At 45.0% G+C, this 19,218-nt stretch overlaps 1 protein-coding gene across 7 annotated transcripts in view; it reads left to right on the plus strand.

The window, feature by feature from the left end:
• The window catches only part of MCF2L2 (MCF.2 cell line derived transforming sequence-like 2), a 319,798-nt gene that overhangs the window by 142,932 nt on the left and 157,648 nt on the right, over positions 1-19,218 (plus strand). For all 7 annotated transcript variants that reach the window (XM_073359253.1, XM_073359256.1, XM_073359257.1 and 4 more), the window contains 5 exons: positions 1,298-1,412; positions 4,329-4,448; positions 6,064-6,255; positions 8,911-9,102; positions 9,533-9,710. In XM_073359253.1, coding sequence (XP_073215354.1) covers positions 1,298-1,412; positions 4,329-4,448; positions 6,064-6,255; positions 8,911-9,102; positions 9,533-9,710 — 797 coding nt within the window. The remainder of the gene's footprint in view (positions 1-1,297; positions 1,413-4,328; positions 4,449-6,063; positions 6,256-8,910; positions 9,103-9,532; positions 9,711-19,218) is intronic.

Genomic DNA, 19,218 nt, shown 5'->3' on the forward strand with positions numbered 1-19,218 from the left:
TCTCAATTGGGGTGAAGCAGTGTTGTCTGGGATAGCACTGGAAACTAGCAAGTGCTGTGAAATGCCAGTTATGCCTAGGTTTTTCTGCAGCTAAGGGACTGTGTTCTGAGAGAGCGAGCCATAACAGAGTCAAACTGTGCCTATGGGAAATATATCCAGCATTCCTTCTGAGACTGGGTAGAACAGTGCATAGAACTTGTTTCCTTGCTTTTCAGTTTATCCTTCCGGTTACATTAAATACATAGGGACAAATCTTGGTTCCCACTGAAGCTTCTGTCAAAACACCTGCTGACTTGCTTGCTGACTTGCCAATTGCTCTGTATAAGCTCTTTGTACCTTGGTTTGTAGCTGTTCTACCTCAGTGTCAGGGAGTATTGTTTGAAGTCTCCTTTAGTGTGACCTTTAAACAACTGGTTTATGCTGGGCTGTGGGCAAAAGATGGTTAGGGAATTTTCAATTGACTTCTGCTCACCTCTCAAGTTGTTAGTGTGGTCAACAACCAACCTTTGGAAATTACAGGCACTTGATGCAAAAGCCAAAAGAACAATAATATATAAGCAGAACACATTAGTACTAGTCAAAGTTTCATGCTAAAACGGGGCAAATTGCATGCGTAGAGCATCAGTTGATTGCATCAGGGGAAGGAAGTTTTTCACACCGCTCCCCTCCTACAGCATTGCACAGCTGACCAACTGTGTTAACCTATAGTACTTGCCCTAGGAATAGTTCACTGCCACAGGTAAGATATCGGACTTGATGGACAAGTCTGGAATGACAAGCTATAGGCGCCTACTTTAAACATTCTTTAAGTGGATGAGTGAAATTTACACACTTTGCACAAAGGTGGAATAAATTAACTTTGTTGAAGAACTAAGTGGAAACTAGTAGGGAGAGAGAATTCACCCCCAAGCCCACACGCTGTGCATGGAACAGCTCTGCAGTTGCTACTCCAGCCCAGCAAGAGGGGACTGCAGCCCCTGTGCATCCCCTCTGTAAGGGTTTATGGCCACTGAATCCATGTAGTCACAGACTCATCGGTCTCCTCCTCCTCCTCTAGCCCACTGCGAAACTCCGTTCCACATTGCTTCTCCAGAATCAGCGTGAAGCCCAGCTCTGCCTCATATGTGTGGTGAAAAGTTCCCAACCTCTCCCTGTCTGTCTGCTCTGCTTTGAAGACACCTTCTGTAATCCCTAAACACCTGGCTGAATTTCACCTTTGCTGCATAACTAGCTCACTAAACAACAACGCACTCATAAATATCAAGTGATTTTCATTCTCCAATTAATTTCTTAACAGGTTATTGGCTCAGTTGGATGAAACAGAAAAGGCTTTTGATCAATTTTGGTTCAAACATCACCTAAAACTGGAACAGTGCCTGCAGCTCCGACACTTTGAACATGATTTCAGAGAGGTATTTTACTTATTTCTTAAATATAGACTTTCTTTTCTGGTAAATCATCTCAAACGTTTCCAGATAGCTATTCTAATCAGTGTATATTGTTCATCAAAAAAAGACATCTTCATAATGAAATAGGAACCACATATTCTAAAATGAAACTCCAACCAGTTATCAAATGTCACATGGTATCTCAATAAGCCACAGTAAGAAAGGAAGAATTAGAACGATACACTTCTTGGTAGAATTATTGGGTAGCCTCATGCAAAGCATTAGCATCTTGAAGGAATTGATGTTTGATAAGGAGCTGATCCAAAGCCCATTGAAATCCATAGAATTCTTTCTGTGGACTTCAATAGGCTTTGAGTAAGGCCTTAATTGTACAACTAGAGGTGGATTAATGCAGAATGCTTAGGTTCCATGCTCTTAAATTTGAGTGGCCCCAACTCAGTAAGGCAACAAGAACAGAATGGCAGGTGGACTGTGTTGTGCATAGCCGGTTGCACTCCTCTGCCATGGCGTAGAGCAGCTTTTCCATTTAGAAAGTAGCTCAAAGGCTCAGTATTAGGTGGAGGACCAGAGCCCAGACAAGGGAGCAAAAAGAATGCCTTGGCAGATGGGATAGATGTGTGGGGAGGAAGACTATCTGAGAAACAGATGCTAGTATGGGAAGAAGAGTCAGTCCAGGGAAGGATGCAAGCATCTCTAGCAGGTACAGATGGGAGTAGACTATGTTTGCCTGTTCATCGTATGTGACTTTTACCATTGAATCCAAGCCACTCATTAATCTGGTGCACTGAAAGAGGGGCTTCAGATCCCAGTTCAGCAAAAGCCTGCCAAACTCCCCTGCTACATAAGCACACTGAAAATTATCGGAGTAGGTTCATTAAAGACCCCAATAATCCTTTGAAATACCCGATCGATTTTAGGCTCCATCTATCTCTGCCAAATGTTGGCCATAGTCCAGGGTGGACGTCGTCAGTTACCAGAGGCCTTCAGCCACAGATTGGACCGAGTGTGTGTGGACAGAGCGGGCAAGAAAACTTCTGTCAAAATTGTATTTTGATTAAAAAATGCTGGGGGGGGAAGGAATGAGCAGGAAGCTCCACCAGGAGATCCAAAAGAGCGTTTTGATCTGGCTAAGCCATTAGAAGCCAAGTATTAAGCAAGTCTCAAGGGGAAGCTGCTCCATCCTTATAGGGTGCTCGTACGTATTCACTAAATGATTGAGTAACACGGTAATGCTGCACAGCCAACTGGGTAGTGTGTCTCCCACCATCCTCTACTGGAAGGACTAAGAATTGCTTAGTTTCTTTTTATCATAGGCCCTGGACTGCTAACAACCAGGGCCATCCTTAAGCATAGGCAGCTGCTCAGGGCACCTGAAAATTTGAGGCACCCCTGGGTCTTAGTGTCCACCATCCTGCCTCTTCCTATCCCTGTTCTAATTTGACCCTTCCTGCAGGCTCCCAGCACGGCTGGCTGCTGCAGTCTGGTGAGTCTTCCTCCGGAGGGGATCTAGTACTTAAAAGTGAAAAGAACAGGAGTACTTGTGGCACCTTAGAGCCTAACAAATTTATTAGAGCATAAGCTTTCGTGGGCTACAGCTCACTTCATCGGATACATAGAATGGAACATATAGTAAGAAGGAATATATATACATACAGATAAATTGGAAATTGCCATACAAACTGTGAGAGGCTAATTAGTTAAGATGAGCTATTATCAGCAGGAGAAAAAAACTTTTGTAATCAAGATGGCCCATTTAGACAGTTGACAAGAAGGTGTGAGGATACTTAACATAGGGAAATAGATTCAATATGTGTAATGACCCAGCCACTCCCAGTCTCTATTCAAACCCAAGTTAATGGTATCTAATTTGCATATTCATTCAAGCTCAGCAGTTTCTCCTTGGAGTCTGTTTTTGAAGCTTTTCTGTTGCAAAATTGCCACCCTTAAGTCTTTTACTGAGTGGTCAGAGAGGTTGAAGTGTTCACCTACTGTTTTTTTTTTAAAGTGAAAAAGCCTTCTTGCCTACCAGACCTGTTAGCACAACATTTAAACTGTTAAAGAGCCATTAAAGTGGTAACGAAGCCATTTAAACAGGCATTTGCCAGCTCCCAGGTATATACTGTCAGGGCTTGTCTACACCACGCAGGTTTTAGCGACAAGGTTGTGTCAACACTTTTTTCGGTACTTTGTTGGCACTTTTGCCAACAAAATACTTCCAGCCCCACGAGCGGCGTTAGCTTTGTCACGCTCCTGCTGACAAAGCTGCGTTCACACTGCCACTTGCATCGGCAAAACTTTTGTCTTTTGCTGGGGGGCTTTTTTAAGTACCCGTGAAAGACAAAAGTTTTGTCGACAACTTCGCAGTGTAGACAAGCCCTCAGTTTCTGAATTTACTGACAAAACCAGTTGTGCATTACTGTAATATTTACTCAGAACATGTTAGTCTACAGGACCTTAGTTTAAAATTTGCTTTAAAAATATTTCATTAGTGTGAAGATTTCTGAAGATTATAAAATCACATCTCTAAAAATTCCTTGCGTAGATTTTTAGATGCACAATCTGAGTATTCATCTTTAGCCTTAAATGCTTGGATCTTCAGACACAGAGTTTTTTAAATAAATCCTTCAAAAGACCACCCTTATCTAAAATACACATGCGAGCCCGGGCTGCTGTCGGTCAGAAGGGCACCAGTTTAATAATAATACTGGATAGGGCTCCATAAATCCTAAGGGAAGCCCTGCTAGCAACTCGTGAATTTTCTCCCTTACAGGGGTTGGTGCTTGTGGAGCAGGAGGATTGAGTTTTATCACTGCTATCACCATGAAGTTCGGAGTGCCCATGGCGTGCAGCATGGTGACCGCCATAAAGTCCTAGGAGGCTGTGGATGTTATAATATGAGGCTATTTGTGTTTCTTGTAGGTAAAACTGGAACTGGATAATCTGATGGAAGCGCAAGCTGGTTTCACGGATATTGGAGACAGTGTGACTCGAGTGGAGCACCTCCTAAAGGAACGGAAACAACTGGAAGAGAAAGGACAGGTTTGCACTTTACTGGACTTCATGTTTCAGTTATTGTAGATTGCTACTGTTAGTCACTTGTAGAACTTTGTCCACACACCACACTTACTGTTCTGTGCGACACCACCAGAAACTGCAGTTACATACTATTGAGTAGGTATGTTTACAAATGGGCATGAGCTCAGCCTTTTAAAGTTTGGATCCAGATGTCGACTACTCCAACCTCCTAGGGTATTCAGATCTGGCAGTTTGATTTGGTCCATGATAAATATAGGGGCCACTTGCAAAATCTGCTTTTGGAATTCAAACACTGATAAAGCTCAGGAAGGTTTGGATCTGGGGTCTTGGTTCGGGTTGATCTCTTGGACCTTGAAAGCACAGGGTGAGCAAAGTTTGAAAGAGTCTCCAGTTAGACATCTTTCAATGTTGTTTTACTAGAAGTCAGTATTGTCTGAGCAGCTATTTCCAGCAAGGGATTCAGCATGCATTAAACAACCTTTCTTTTCCAGATCTTTTGGCTTTATAACTCCATCAGTCAGCTGTGATGATCAGTAGGTTTGCCGTCATTAGGAAACATCAAACAAATGAATCAGTTAAATAACATCAAATTCACATGAACAGTTGCAAAAGCACAAGATGATTTGTGTCTAAAGCGTGCAGCTGAGATCCAGTAGGCTTGGATTTTCTTCCCGGTTCTGCCGTGGAAGTAAATGAGTCCAAACTGGCATAGCTTGCACCTTCTTCCCACTCTCCTCGATGTGCAATTTATTATACCACACATACTGATGTACAATTTGCACCTCTTAAACATCACCTCTGAGCATAGCCCACTGAGTCTGAATTGGTGTAATGTACACAGTGAGGAGGGAGAAGACGACCTAAATCATAGGCGCCGACTCCTATGGAGCACCCACGGAAAAAAAAATGGTGGGTGTTTAGCACCCACCAGCAGCCCCCCCATCAGCACCTCCCCCTCCCCCCAGCACCACCCGCCCGCTGGCAGCCCTGCCGATCAGCACCTCCCCCTCGCCCCAGCGCCTCCCGCCCACTGCAGTCAGCTGTTCTGGTAGCGTGCAGGGGGTGCTGGGGGGAGGAGCGAGGGTGGGGTGTGCTTGGGGAGAGGGTGGAGTGGGGGTGGTAAGAGGCAGGGCAGGGGTGGAGTGGGGGTGGGAAAAGGCAGGGCGGGGCCAAGGAGCATCTCCTGGCACATTAGAAAGTCGGTGCCTATGGCATAAATTACGCCAACTGAGAGTCCCTTAGACTGACTTCTGGATTTAGCCTACAGAGTCAGCTACACATCTGCAAGGCAACGGAAATAAGCCAGCCTCACAGATCATGAAGTCAGTCTTCAAGGCAGGTGTGAAACAATACAAGGTGTCAGCCAAAAGAATGATTATGCTGGATGACAGGACACCTGGCTTCTATTTCCAGCTCTGCCCCTGTGTGATTTTAGGGTCCTGTACTTATCTGTCTTTGTGAAGGGCTTTGAGGCCTGCAGGTGAAAGGTATATGTGCAAATTATTTAATGAACCAACCTGCAGCTCTAGGCTTCATCAGAAATTATAGAGGAGTCATCTAGACTAGGCTCATCCTTTAGGGTGTGATGGTTTTTCATTTCTTCTTGTTAATTGTGCAGGAACCCTTGGAAAAGGCCCAGGCACTAGCTCTGCATGGAGACCAGCTCATCCAAAACAACCATTATGCAGTCGACTCCATTAGGCCAAAGTGTGTTGAACTCAGGCGTATCTGTGATGACTTTACCAATGAGACCAAGAAGAAATACGATATTTTGGGAAAGTCCCTTGAGCTGCATAAGCAGTTAGACAAGGTGAGCCAGTCTTCCTATAGGAAAGCACTAGTAATGCTCCATGAAAAAATAACGGGTTAAGGGATCACATATTTGGGGTTAGAGAAAAGCATGTTCACCATTTCCCCCAATCAGCTACTAGTCACAGCTGCGGGAAACCAGTCGTGGTATCCGCCTCAGAAAGGAGAGAGAGAATGGGTAGCATAAAAGAGAACAGTGGTTTCCCTGAATTATACAGTTAGGAGCGTTAAAACTAGGGCTTGAGGTAAAATAAGAAGTCAGCTAAACCTAAAACATGGACCAAGCCTCAGTTGGGGCTTGCCAATGATCAGTTCACTGCTTGTTACATTCTTTTGTTTTCAAGCTTCTCTACACTTCCATGACCTGGCTGGGATGGGAAGCAGAAATGCTCAAATGCCAGAAAGTGACTGGTCTTGTGGTATTTTCAGCCGGATTTGAGGCAAGAATTACCAGAAAACCCATTTGTGAGATTCCTAGCCCAGCTTTACAGACCCAACAGGTTTGGGGAGTTCAGATAAGGTTCAGTTATCTATCTGGACTCATAGGTACTTATCTGAACTGAATCTTAAACAAAGTGAGACGGCACTAATGAAACCCTCTGGCCTCCCTTACGAATCCATTTACTCTATCTTGTGCTAGTGCCAAGGGAGATTTGAAGCAAATACTGTAACCACCCTTACTATCTGGGCAGATTATTCTTAGTTCCTATATTGGGCCAACAACCTCACTGAAGTCAGTGGGGTGTGACAGTGAATTGTGGCGGGCTGCTCTTTACATCTATAATATGATGGGAGGTGAGGGTACTCAGCATGTCACAGGATGTGATCAGCACCTCACAGGATGGATCTGTAAATGTAGAGATTGTTTGCAGATCTGGGCTCAGGTACAGGGCACAGTTAATATACTTAAGGATATCCTGTTTCCATTTGATGAGGACAGCTGTGGTCAGATGGACTGACCACAGTGCTGGGTGACAGGACACCTGGCTTCTATTTCCAGGTCTGCCCCTGTGTGACTTTGGGGTCCTGTACTTATCTGCCTTTCTAAAGGGCTTTGAGGCCTGCAAGTGAAAGGTATATGTACAAATTATTTACTGATTATTAATGGGACAAATTGCTATTGGTGATTGGGAATGCAGAAAAAGAAGATCTAGGCTTCATCCAGCAAGAGATTCCGGAGGAATGATCCAAGTCACTGCCCCCTGCTCAATGCACTTAGCTCCTACCATGCCTTAGGCAATTACACATGTGGGTGGCAAGCCAAGATGCACCCTGGAAAAGTGCCAAGCACAAGAAGGCGCTGGGGCCTCACTGCATGTGCGGCCATAGGCATGTGCCCTGCAGAGTGGGAGTATCCCTTGGAACTGAAGTGCTTCGGGCAATTAAACACTGTGCTTGTCAAATCCAATCTGTTGTTTCATGGATGACTTGTTCTAAGTGAATGGAAACCCCTCAGCCAGCAGAGTCTACCTACTATATCAGCTATTTACTCTATTAGCATAAATCACTATCAAGAAAAAATAGCTATCCTCTGTCCTACTTTACATACAAGCTGTGGGTTGGATCTTCCCACATGCCCTGCTTTCTCAACTCCCAGTATCAGGGGGTAGCCGTGTTAGTCTCTATCTACAAAAACAACAAGAAGTTCGGTGGCACCTTAAAGACTAACAAACTAATCTGTTAGTCTTTAAGGTGCCACCGGACTCCTTGTTGTTTCAGCTGCCAGTGACTCATCGGACAGAAGAGTATGTCTAATTGCTTCAGGGTATTTTTCAAATAACACAGAGTACAGTATAGCTACTCAGAGTTACAGGACACAATCTGATGTCTCAAGGAACGGTGCAGTTAGCCTGTGAAGGTTTAGCTGTTGTCTTGAAACAGCGAGTTTATAATGCAAACATTTGACTCTTTCACTTTAAAATCAATTTGGCTTGCAACTTAGTGCACGACTTAAGCCCCCAGGCAGTTTCTTTTCTTTTGCACAATAACTTAGTGTTTTTGCAGCAGTAAAGATAGGATGTTGGTTTTGTGACAGGAGACATCTGGCTATGTTGACAGTATCGCAGACATGTTTTGGGGTAGCTAGCTGAAAAAGAATCTATTTTTTAATGTTGTTCTGCTGTTTACAAAAATGGAAGGCCATTCAATTATTTTTTAAAATGAAGTCATCATCAATAGTGCAATATTTTAAAGCCGGTAAGGAGGGAATCAGAGTTGAGTGTCAATTTATCCTCTGCCTAGCCCGTTGTGAAGGTGGATTGCTGAAGGAACCATCCTGAGACCCCTCCAGTGAGTAGGCACAACAAAGTGGATTAATGATAGAATGACAGACACTAGACTTTCTTGCTTTTGTTTAAATTCAATACAGTGAGTCCAATTCTGTGCTGGCATGCAACTTCATTGAAGCACAGTGCTGAGTCAGTGGGGTTACCCTGGGTCATATTTGGCCCCATAGAATTTACTGTGGCGCCTTGTTTTTAATGCACAGTGCATCTTGAGAACTGCTCACAGCCTTGACGCTGCTGTACCAACATGGGCATGTTGGTGGTATTGAAGAGTGTTATTTCTGTTCAAATAGTGGGCAAGAAGCAGCAGCATTGAAGCCTCAGACTGTGCCATTATTGCAAAGTCCTAATAGCTCTGTTTTCTTCTAAAGGCCAGGCAATGGTGTGAAGCTGGAATCTACCTCTTAGCGTCTCAAGCTGTGGACAAGTGCCAATCACAAGAGGGAGCCGAAACTGCGCTGTGTGACATAGAGAAATTCCTGGGAACCGCTAAGGAACACCAGTTGTCTAACCCTAAGGAATTCTACAACCAGTTCGACATGATTCTAACCCCTGAAATAAAGGTAACGCTTGTTGAATTTTTACACTGCCCATTTAAACTTCCTACAAACCAGCAGTGAATTTCAAAGTACACACTTCACATATTCTCTCATGGCTTCAGTTCAGATGGAAATGCAAAAGGAGATCTATGATAGCAAACTATTCACAAATGTGGACACTTGGGGCAATGGCCTTTCCTCATACGAGTAGTCCTTAATCACACAAGGAGTCCCTTTGGGGTAGCACCCCAAAGCCTGTGTCAGGGAGTGTGTAGAGGGAGGTGCTCAGTGGGAGTACAGTGCCTGCAGAGAGCAGCTGCTGCACTATTCTAAGACCGAATGCAGGGTGTGCTGCCGCCTAATGCTGCTGTTCTGAGGTTGGGGTGCAAGGATCCCATCCTAGTGTTCTGTCTATCTGTGAATGACGTCTGCTCCACATCTGTTCTGCCTACAGGCCAATGCCCAAAAAGTTCTACAAAAATTAGAAGACGTGCAAGAAATGTTTGACAAGAGGCAAGTGAGTTTGAAGAAGCTGGCAGCCAAGCAGACTCGGCCGGTACAACCTGTCGCCCCGCATCCTGAGTCCTCCCCGAAGCGAGCATCACCTAAGAGCACCAGACCGGCACCATTAGGTAAGCCTCAGAGAGAAGATTTTCGGGGAGACACCAGTTCTGTTCTCACTGTTCTGTTCAGTCCTATAACCAAAATGAAAGCTTACGCTTGAGATTCAGTGCAAGCATCATGAGCCCAGGCTTCAGAATCAGATGTGAAATATTCATGCACATGCAGAGGTAGGTAAGGGCGAATCGGGATCTACCAAGAAAATTTCCAACTCCTTAGGGTGACCAGACAGCAAATGTGAAAAATCAGTTCAGGGGATGGGGGGTGATAGAAGCCTATATAAGAAAAAGACCCCCAAATCAGGACTGTCCCTATAAAATTGGGACATCTGGTCACCCTACAAGGCCCTGTCAGAGGGCAGGGCTACCTCACACTGCACTCCATGTGGCACACAATCCTCACGTGCTCCAGTGGTAAGTTCAACACCATGTGTTTTATTTACAACATGCTAAACAAGGGCTTGTTCCCCACAGCCTGTGGCTTTTACCTTCTTCCAGACCCAGAGGAGAAGGTGGGAGAGCTCTCATCTCCCTGAGATCCTGAGCTTCTCTGGGCTTCCCTATCAGCCTACCCCTCTCTTATCTCTTCCTGTCTCCCTTTTAACCATCCTCAGCTGACGAGCTGAGTCCACTTAGATTCATAGAGTCATAGATACTAAGGTCAGAAGGGACCATTCTGATCATCTAGTCTGACCTCCTGCACAATGCAGGCCACAGAATTTCACCCACCACTCCTACAAAAAAAACCCTCACACCTATATCTGTGCTATTGAAGTCCTCAAATCATAGTTTAAAGACTTCAAGGAGCAGAGAATCCTCCAGCAAGTGACCCGTGCCCCATGCTACAGAGGAAGGCGAAAAACCTCCAGGGCCTCTTCCAATCTGCCCTGGAGGAAAATTCCTTCCCGATCCCAAATATGGCGATCAGCTAAACCCTGAGCATATGGGCAAGATTCACCTGCCAGATACTACAGAAAATTCTTTCCTACGTAACTCAGATCCCACCCCAGATAACATCCCATCACAGGCCATTAGGCCTATTTACCATGAATATTTAAAGATCAATTAATTACCAAAACCATGTTATCCCATCATACCGTCTCCTCCATAAACTTACCGAGTTTAATCTTAAAGCCAGATAGATCTTTTGCCCCCACTGCTTCCCTTGGAAGGCTATTCCAAAACTTCACTCTTCTGATGGTTAGAAACCTTCATCTCATTTCAAGTCTAAACTTCCCAATGACCAGTTTATATCCATTTGTTCTTGTGTTCACATTGGTACTGAGCTTAAATAATTCCTCTCCCTCTCTGGTATTTATCCCTCTGATATATTAATAGAGAGCAATCATATCTCCCCTCAACCTTCTTTTAGTTAGGCTAAACAAGACAAGCTCCTTGAGTCTCCTTTCCTAAGACAAGTTTTCCATTCCTCGGATCATCCTAGTAGCCCTTCTCTGTACCTGTTCCAGTTTGAATTCATCCTTCTTAAACATGGGAGACCAGAACTGCACACAGTATTCCAGGTGAGGTCTCACCAGTGCCTTGTATAATGGTACTAAAACCTCCTTATCTCTACTGGAATTAGCTTTTTTCACGGCCATATCACATTGACGGCTCATAGTAATCGTATGATCAACCAATATTCCAAGGTCCTTCTCCTCCGTTACTTCTAATTGATGTGTCCCCAGCTTATAACTAAAATTCTTGTTATTAATCCCTAAATGCTACCTTACACTTACACTTCTCACTATTAAATTTCATCCTGTTACTATTACTCCAGTTTACAAGGTCATCCAGATCCTCCTGTATGATATCCCGGTCCTTCTCTAAATTGGCAATACCTCCCAGCTTTGTATCATCTGCAAACTTTATTAGCACACTCCCACTTTTTGTGCCGAGGTCAGTAATAAAAAGATTAAATAAGATTGGTCCCAAAACTGATCCCTGAGGAACTCCACCGGTAACCTCCCTACAGCCTGACAGTTCACCTTTTAGTAGGACCCATTGTAGTCTCCCCTTTAACCAATTCCTTATCCACCTTTCAATTTTCATATTGATCCCCATCTTTTCCAATTTAACTAATAATTCCACATGTGGCACCGTATCAAACGCCTTACTGAAATCTAGGTAAATTAGATCCACTCCTTTCTTTTGTCTAAAAAATCTGTTACTTTCTCAAAGAAGGAGATCAGATTGGTTTGGCACGATCTACCTTTTGTAAAACCATGTTGTATTTTTTCCCATTTACCATTGACTTCAATGTCCTTAACTACTTTCTCCTTCAAAATTTTTCCAAGACCTTGCATACTACAGATGTCAAACTAACAGGCCTGTAGTTACCCAGATCACTTTTTTTCCCTTTCTTAAAAATGGGAACTATGTTAGCAATTCTCCAATCGTACAGTACAACCCCTAGTTTACAGATTCGTTAAAAATTCTTGCTAATGGGCTTGCAATTTTGGGTGCCAATTTCTTTAATATTCTTGGATGAAGATTATCTGGGCCCCCTGATTTAGTCCCATTAAGCTGTTTGAGTTTCGCTTCGACCTCAGATATGGTAATATCTACCTCCATATCCTCATTCCCATTTGTCATGCTACCATTATCCCTAAGATCCTCTTTAGCCTTATTCAAGACTGAGGCAAAGTGTGTGTTTAGATATTGGGCTATACCTAGATTATCCTTTACCTCCACTCCATCCTCAGTGTTTAGCGGTCCCACTTCTTCTTTCTTTGTTTTTTTCTTATTTATATGGCTATAGAACCTTTTACTATTGGTTTTAATTCTCTTTGCAAGGTCCAACTCTACTTGACTTTTAGCCTGTCTCACTTTATCCCTACATGTTCTGACCTCAATAAGGTAGCTTTCCTTGCTGATCCCTTCCATCTTCCACTCCCTGTAGGCTTTCTGCTTTTTCTTAATCACCTCTCTGAGATGCTTGCTCATCCAGCTTGGTCTACAACTCCTGCCTATGAATTTTTTCCCCTTTCTTGGGATGCAGGCTTCCGATAGCTTCTGCAGCTTTGATTTAAAGTAATCCCAGGCCTAGATCCATAAATTCTTCAGTCCAATCCACTTCCCTAACTAATTTCCTTAATTTTTGAAAGTCAGCCCTTTTGAAATCAAAAACCCTAGTTGCAGATTTATTTTTGTTAATCCTTCCGTTCAGTTTGAACTGAATTAGCTCATGATCACTTGAACCAAGATTATCCCCTACAACCATTTCTTCTATGAGGTCCTCACTACTCACAAAAACCAAGTCTAAAATGGCATCCCCTCTAGTCGGTTCCGCAACTACTTGATGAAGGAATCTATCAGCTATCGCATCTAGGAAAATCTGAGCCCTATTATTATTACTAGCACTCGTCCTCCAGTCTATATCTGGGAAGTTAAAGCCTCCCATGATCATGCAGTTTCCATTAGTATTTACTTTATTAAAAACATTAAAAAGGGCTCTATCCATATCCAAATGAGATCCCGGCGGTCTATAGCACACCCCAAGCACTAGCCCAGGGGAAGCTCTGATAGTTTTCTTCCCCAGTGTAATTTTTGCCCAGACGGACTCTGTCTTATCCATTCCATCGCTTCTTATTTCTTTACATTCTACCTCATCATTGACATACAGTGCTACTCCTCCACCTTTACCTTTATTTCGGTCTTTCCTAAACAGCACATACCCTTTGATACCTGTACTCCAGTCATGACGACTATTCCACCCTGTTTCTGTTCTCCCTATAATATCTGGTTTCACTTCCTGCATCTGTAGCTCTAGTGCCTCCATTTTGTTACCTGGGCTCCTCGCATGGGTGTACAAACATCTTCATTTTTGCTGTTTGGCCTCACTCACATTCTGTACCCGATTAGGCACGGTCATTCTACAGCCAGTATCACCTATTCGACTGGTATCCACACTGCCCTTCCTCCTGATATACATTCTCCTACCCACGGCTGTATCCTTTCTTACTTCATTTTCTTCCCTCTCAATGCTAAAATCCGGCGTGGAGATTACCTGGACATCTCCCAACCATCTCCCCCAAATTCCTAGTTTAAAGCTCTCTTAATCAGTTGTGCCAGCCTCCACCCTAGAAGTCTATTTCCTTCCCTACTCAGATGAAGATCATCACCTGTTACTTAATCAATTATCTCACCACTTTGGCTCACATGGGGACACTTACCAAGGGCACAGAGCAGTGAGTCAGTCTTAAATTATTCTCACTCTGGCACTCTCCGCATTCTTGGAAAGTTTCTTTCTTTTAGTTAAGCCCCCACCAGGGATGGTCTGTCCCTCAGAAGGACTCATCGTCTACTCTTTATTCTTCCTTCCAAGTAACCATAGATGTCTAATTGTTCATTGAGTGTGTGCAAATTATTCACATGCATTTCTGCTTGTAAAATTGATTGTAAATTCTTAGCTTTAAAATCACACTAACCCAGAGTCAGACAATGCAAACGTTAAGGTACAACCTTAACTCCTGTGCATTGCTCACATGGAGTATTTTCTACTCCTGTTTCTTCTGTATAATCCTCTACTCCTCATCTGGGGTAGTTATCTTGAGATAAAAACTACCTCTGCCTTGTCTCCACTAGGATCTGCAGTGAGGGAGCTGACTCGAGTTAGCTATCTCGATTAAAAAGAGCAAAGGTATTTTTAAAAATTTTTTTGCAGTGAAGGCATAGCTTAAGTCAACTCAAAATCACTTAGTTTGTGTCTCATAGGACCCTCTTTTTAAGAGATCCACCCTTTGGGCCCTTTAAAGAGGAACCTCACTATATTATAAAAATGAAATCTTAGCCCTGGTCTACACTAGGGGCAGGGGATCGATCTAAGTTACGCAACTTCAGCAACGTGAATAAGGTAGCTGAAGTCGATGTACTTAGATCGACGTACTGTGGTGTCTTCACAGCGGTGAGTCGACTGTTGCCGCTTCCCCGTCGACTCAACCTGTGCCTCTTGTGGTGGTGGAGTACAGGAGTCGACGGGAGAGCACTCGGGGATTGATTTATCGCGTTTAGACTAGACACGATAAATCGATCCCCCGCTGGATTGATCGCTGGCTCCTGAGCTGGCGGGTAGTGAAGACATACCCTAAGTCTTTAGAAAAGAGCCTTAAAAGTGTAAATTAAGGCTTGGTGTACACTACAGAGGTAGGTCTATGTAAGGCAGTTTATGTCAATCTAATTATGGCAGCATACACGTTACAGACTGGCTTCCACCGATGTAAGTGCCCTACTCCACCTCCACGAGAGGCGTAGGGTTTATGTTGGTGGAGTTAGGGTGACGCAGTGTCCATGTAGACTACTGCATTACTTACATTGGCTGTTGGCTGTCATTTTTGTCAATTTCACCGCTACATGCTGGAGCCCTGAAATTGACAAGAAAGCCGGGCTGTAACTAGGGCAGATAGGCTAGAGCCCAGCTCTAGAACCTAGAGCCCGGCTGCTCCTGGGTTCCCCACTCCCAGCTAGGCTGGCACTTGGAGCCCAGCTGCCCTCTAGCTCCCAGCCCAGCTGCTTTCCAGGCTCCCCACTTCCGGCTGGCAGATGGGCTGCTGCCTGGAGGCTCCTGGCTCCCCTCTCCTTGTGGGGAGCATGGCAGCTGTACTGAGGATTCCCACTGGGAGCCTGGCTGTGACGGAGAGCCGAGAGCCTGGGCGTGAGGGGGGCAGCCAGGCTTCTGGCACCGGGGAGCTGAGATCCTGGGAAGGTGGTAGGAGCGGGGAGCCAGGAGCCTCCAGGCAGTATCAGGGCTCCCTGCTGGGAGAATTTAGCTCTAGGATATAGCCATGCAATTGACAAGAATGAGAGCCAACAGCCAATGTAAGTAATGCAGTGATTACAACAACACTGTGTCACCCTAACTCCATCAGCATAAGCCCTATGCCTCTCGTGGAGATGCAGTTATTATGTCGCTGTAGTAGGGCACTTACATTAGCCGGAGCCAGCCTGTAGTGTGTACGCTGACATAATTAGGTTGGGGTAAGCTGCCTTATCAACCTAACTCTGTAGTGTAGACCAAGGTGCAATTTTACTCCCTACGTATCAGCACCTTATAGTCATTTTCAGAGCACACACAAACTCTACAATTTTATACTATTTCAGATGTACTGTGAAGCAGAGGGAAATAAATATAGATAACAAAGCACATATTTGTTTTGCAGGCGGTGTAAATTACAACCCTTTAAATAATCTGGATCCTTTGTTCATGAGGGCCATCTGATCCCATCAGTTCTTTACGCAGAAAGCCTAACTGATTCTAGAATGTGGTTTTGTGAATTTTATGTTAGAGCTCAAAGTACAACTGATTAGACAGAATGACATACAGATGACTTTTGAACCCTGTGCATCTTGTTGCAAATGATCAGCAAGCCCAGGTTATTTATAAATATTTCCAGAACTGCGATATACTGGGGACATGTACAGTGTTCACTGGTCCTGAAAGTCACACTACCACCTCCCTCATACTGGACCAGAGTAGTGCTACTCAGATGATTGTGCTCATTTACTACAGTGATCAGAGCCAGTTAAATACCTAGATTGCAATATACAGTGTGTATTAATGATTAGCTTACTAAGGCCTTGTCTATGCTACTGGAGGAAATTGATCTAAACGTTATGCAACTTCAGCAACGTGAATAACGTAGCTGAAGTCGACGTACTTAGATCCAGTGATGAGCTGCCAAAATCTTAACAATGGGTTCCCTCCTCACCCCACCAGGGGGTCGTTGCCCACTCCCGCCCCCCGGGACTCCTGCCCCATCCAACCCCCCTGCGTTCCTTGATGCCCCCCCTGGACCCCTGCCCCATCCACCCCTCTCCCCTGACTGCCCCCAGAACTGGGCAGGAGGGTCTCGTGGGCCACCATAGTGGGTGCCCACCCCACCCCTAAGAGCCAGAGGGACCTGCCGGGGGGCGAGATGGGGAGTCCTGGTGGTGCTTACCTGGGGCAGCTCCCAGGAAGCATCCAGCAGGTCCCTCTGGCTCCTAGGAGCAGGAGACCGTAGCTGGGGGGGGAGCGGGGGAGCGGCCGCTCCCGCAGTGATCACATCAAAAGTGGCGCCTTAGGCACCGACTCCCTGGTTGCTCCGGGTCTGGAGCACCCACGGGGAAAATTTGGTGGGTGCAGAGCACCCACCGGCCGCTCCGTGCCATGCACCCAGCTCACCTCACCTCACCTCCGCCTCCTCCCCTGAACCCACCGCCCCACTCTGATTCTCCGCCCCCTCCCCCGGCTTCCAGCGAATCAGCTGTTCGGCAGGAAGCCTGGGAGGGCTGAGAAGCAGGCCGTGGTTTCCCGCTCAGGCCAAAGGTGGCGGAGGTGAGCTGTGGCGGGGAGCGGTTCCCCTTTGGGCCAGCCCCCCCCCCCAGGGTTACCTGCTGCGGCACAGGCGGCCCTCCTTGCCCCCCCCCCCCCCGCCCCAGCTCACCTCCGCCTCCCGGGGCCTGAGCAGGAAGCCGCGGCCTGCTTCTCAGCCTGCCCCAGCTTCTGGCGCAAACAGCTGATTCGCGGGAAGCCTGGGGAGGTGGAGAAGCAGAGCGGGGTGGTGCGTTCAGGGGAGGAGCTGGAGGCGAGCTGGGGCCAGCAGTGGGACGGGGAGCTGCCGGTGGGTGCTCTGCACCCACCAAATTTTCCCCTTGGGTGCTCCAGGGCTGGAGCACCCATGGAGTTGGTACCTAAGGTACCACTTTTGGCCAGTTAAATTTAGAAGCCCTTTTAGAACCTGTTGTCCCTTGTGGAACAACCGGTTCTAAAAGGGCTTCTAAATTTAACAACCGTTTCTAGCGAACCGGCTCCAGCTCACCACTGCTTAGATCTACTTATCATGATGTCCACACTACGTGATGGCAACTGGAGACGCTCTCCCATCGACTCTCCTTGCACTTCCAGGTGGAGTACTGGAGTCGACAGGAAAGCGATCTGCAGTCAATTTACTAGACCCACTAAATCGACTGCCGATGCATCGATCGCCATGCATTGAACCCCCGGTAATTGTAGACAAAAGCCTAAGAATGTTTCAACAGATCAGCCTGACAGGTCAAACCAAAGATTGATATTCAATGATTTATTGGTAAGGCAAATAATTAATACTGATGCTCTGTCTCTAAATAGTACTGACCCAGTACTATTTTTATTTATAAAAATAAAACTTGCCCATGTACCAGTATTTGACTTTCTGCAGTATTTCCTGGGCTTGGAAAAGGAAATAACACAGTTAAACTACCCTGGCCAGAAATTGACAATTTAGTTTTTAAAATGGTACCGTCTTCTCCAACAGTTGCTCAATGTATAAAATGTCATTCATTGGATTTCTGAACTGACTTTCATCTCAGAATCCCAGAGCACTTCACCAACATTACAACATCCCTGTTAGTTAGGTATCATTGACTCCTTTGAGCACAGAAAAGTTAAATCACTCACTCAAGTTTACACAGTGAGTCTGTGGTAGAACTGAGAATAGAACAGAGATGTTTTGACTCCTGAGCCTTAGTTGTGACCACACTGCCTTGAAGACAAGAACATAAGAATGGCCATACTGAGCCAGACCAATGGTCCATCTAACCCAGTATCCAGTATGCTGCCAGATGTTTCAAAGGCAATGAACAGGGCAATTATCAAGTTATCTGTCCCCTGTTGTCCACTCCCAGCTTCTGACAGTTGGAGGTTTAGAGACACCCAGAGCATGGGGTTGCATCCCTGACCATCTTGACTAATAATCATTGATGGACCTATCCTCCATGAATTTATCTAATTCTTTTTTGAACCCAGTTATACTTTTGGCCTTCACAACATCCCCTAGCAATGAGCTCCACGGGTTGATTGTGCATTGTGTGAAGAAGTACTTCTTTATTCTTGTTTCAAGCCTGCTGCCTATTAATTTCATTGGGTGACCTCTGGTTCTTTTGTTATGTGAAGGGGTAAATAACACTTCCTTATTCACTTTCTCCACACCAGTCACGATTTTATAGACCTCTAGCATATCCACCCTCCGTCATCTTTTTCTAAGATGAACAGTCCCAGTCTTTTTAATCTCTCCTCGTATAGAAGTTGTCTAGACCCCTAACGATTTTTGTTGGCACTTCTCTGTATTTTTTCCAATTATAACAACTTTTTTGAGATGGCATAACCAGAATTGCATGCAGTAGTCAAGGTGTGGGCATACCATGGATTTATGTAGTGGCATTATGATATTTTCTGTCTTATTAGCTATCCCTTTCCTAATAGTTTATAACATTGTAAGCTTTTTTGACTGCTACTGTACATTGAGCAGATGTTTTCAGAGAACTATCCCTGATGACTCCAAGATCTCTTTCTTGAGTGATAATAGCTAATTTAGACCTCCTCATTTTGGGGATTATGTTTTCCAGTATGAGTTACTTTGCACTTATCAGCATTGTTTTTTTTTGTTGTCCGGTCACCCAGAGTTATGAGATCCCCCTGTAACTCTTCGCAGTCAGTTTCGGACTTAACTATCTTGAATAATTTTGTATCATCTGCAAATTTTGTCACCTTACTGATTACCCC

This window comes from Lepidochelys kempii, chromosome 9, assembly GCF_965140265.1.
Source record: "Lepidochelys kempii isolate rLepKem1 chromosome 9, rLepKem1.hap2, whole genome shotgun sequence".
NCBI lineage: Eukaryota > Metazoa > Chordata > Testudines > Cheloniidae > Lepidochelys > Lepidochelys kempii.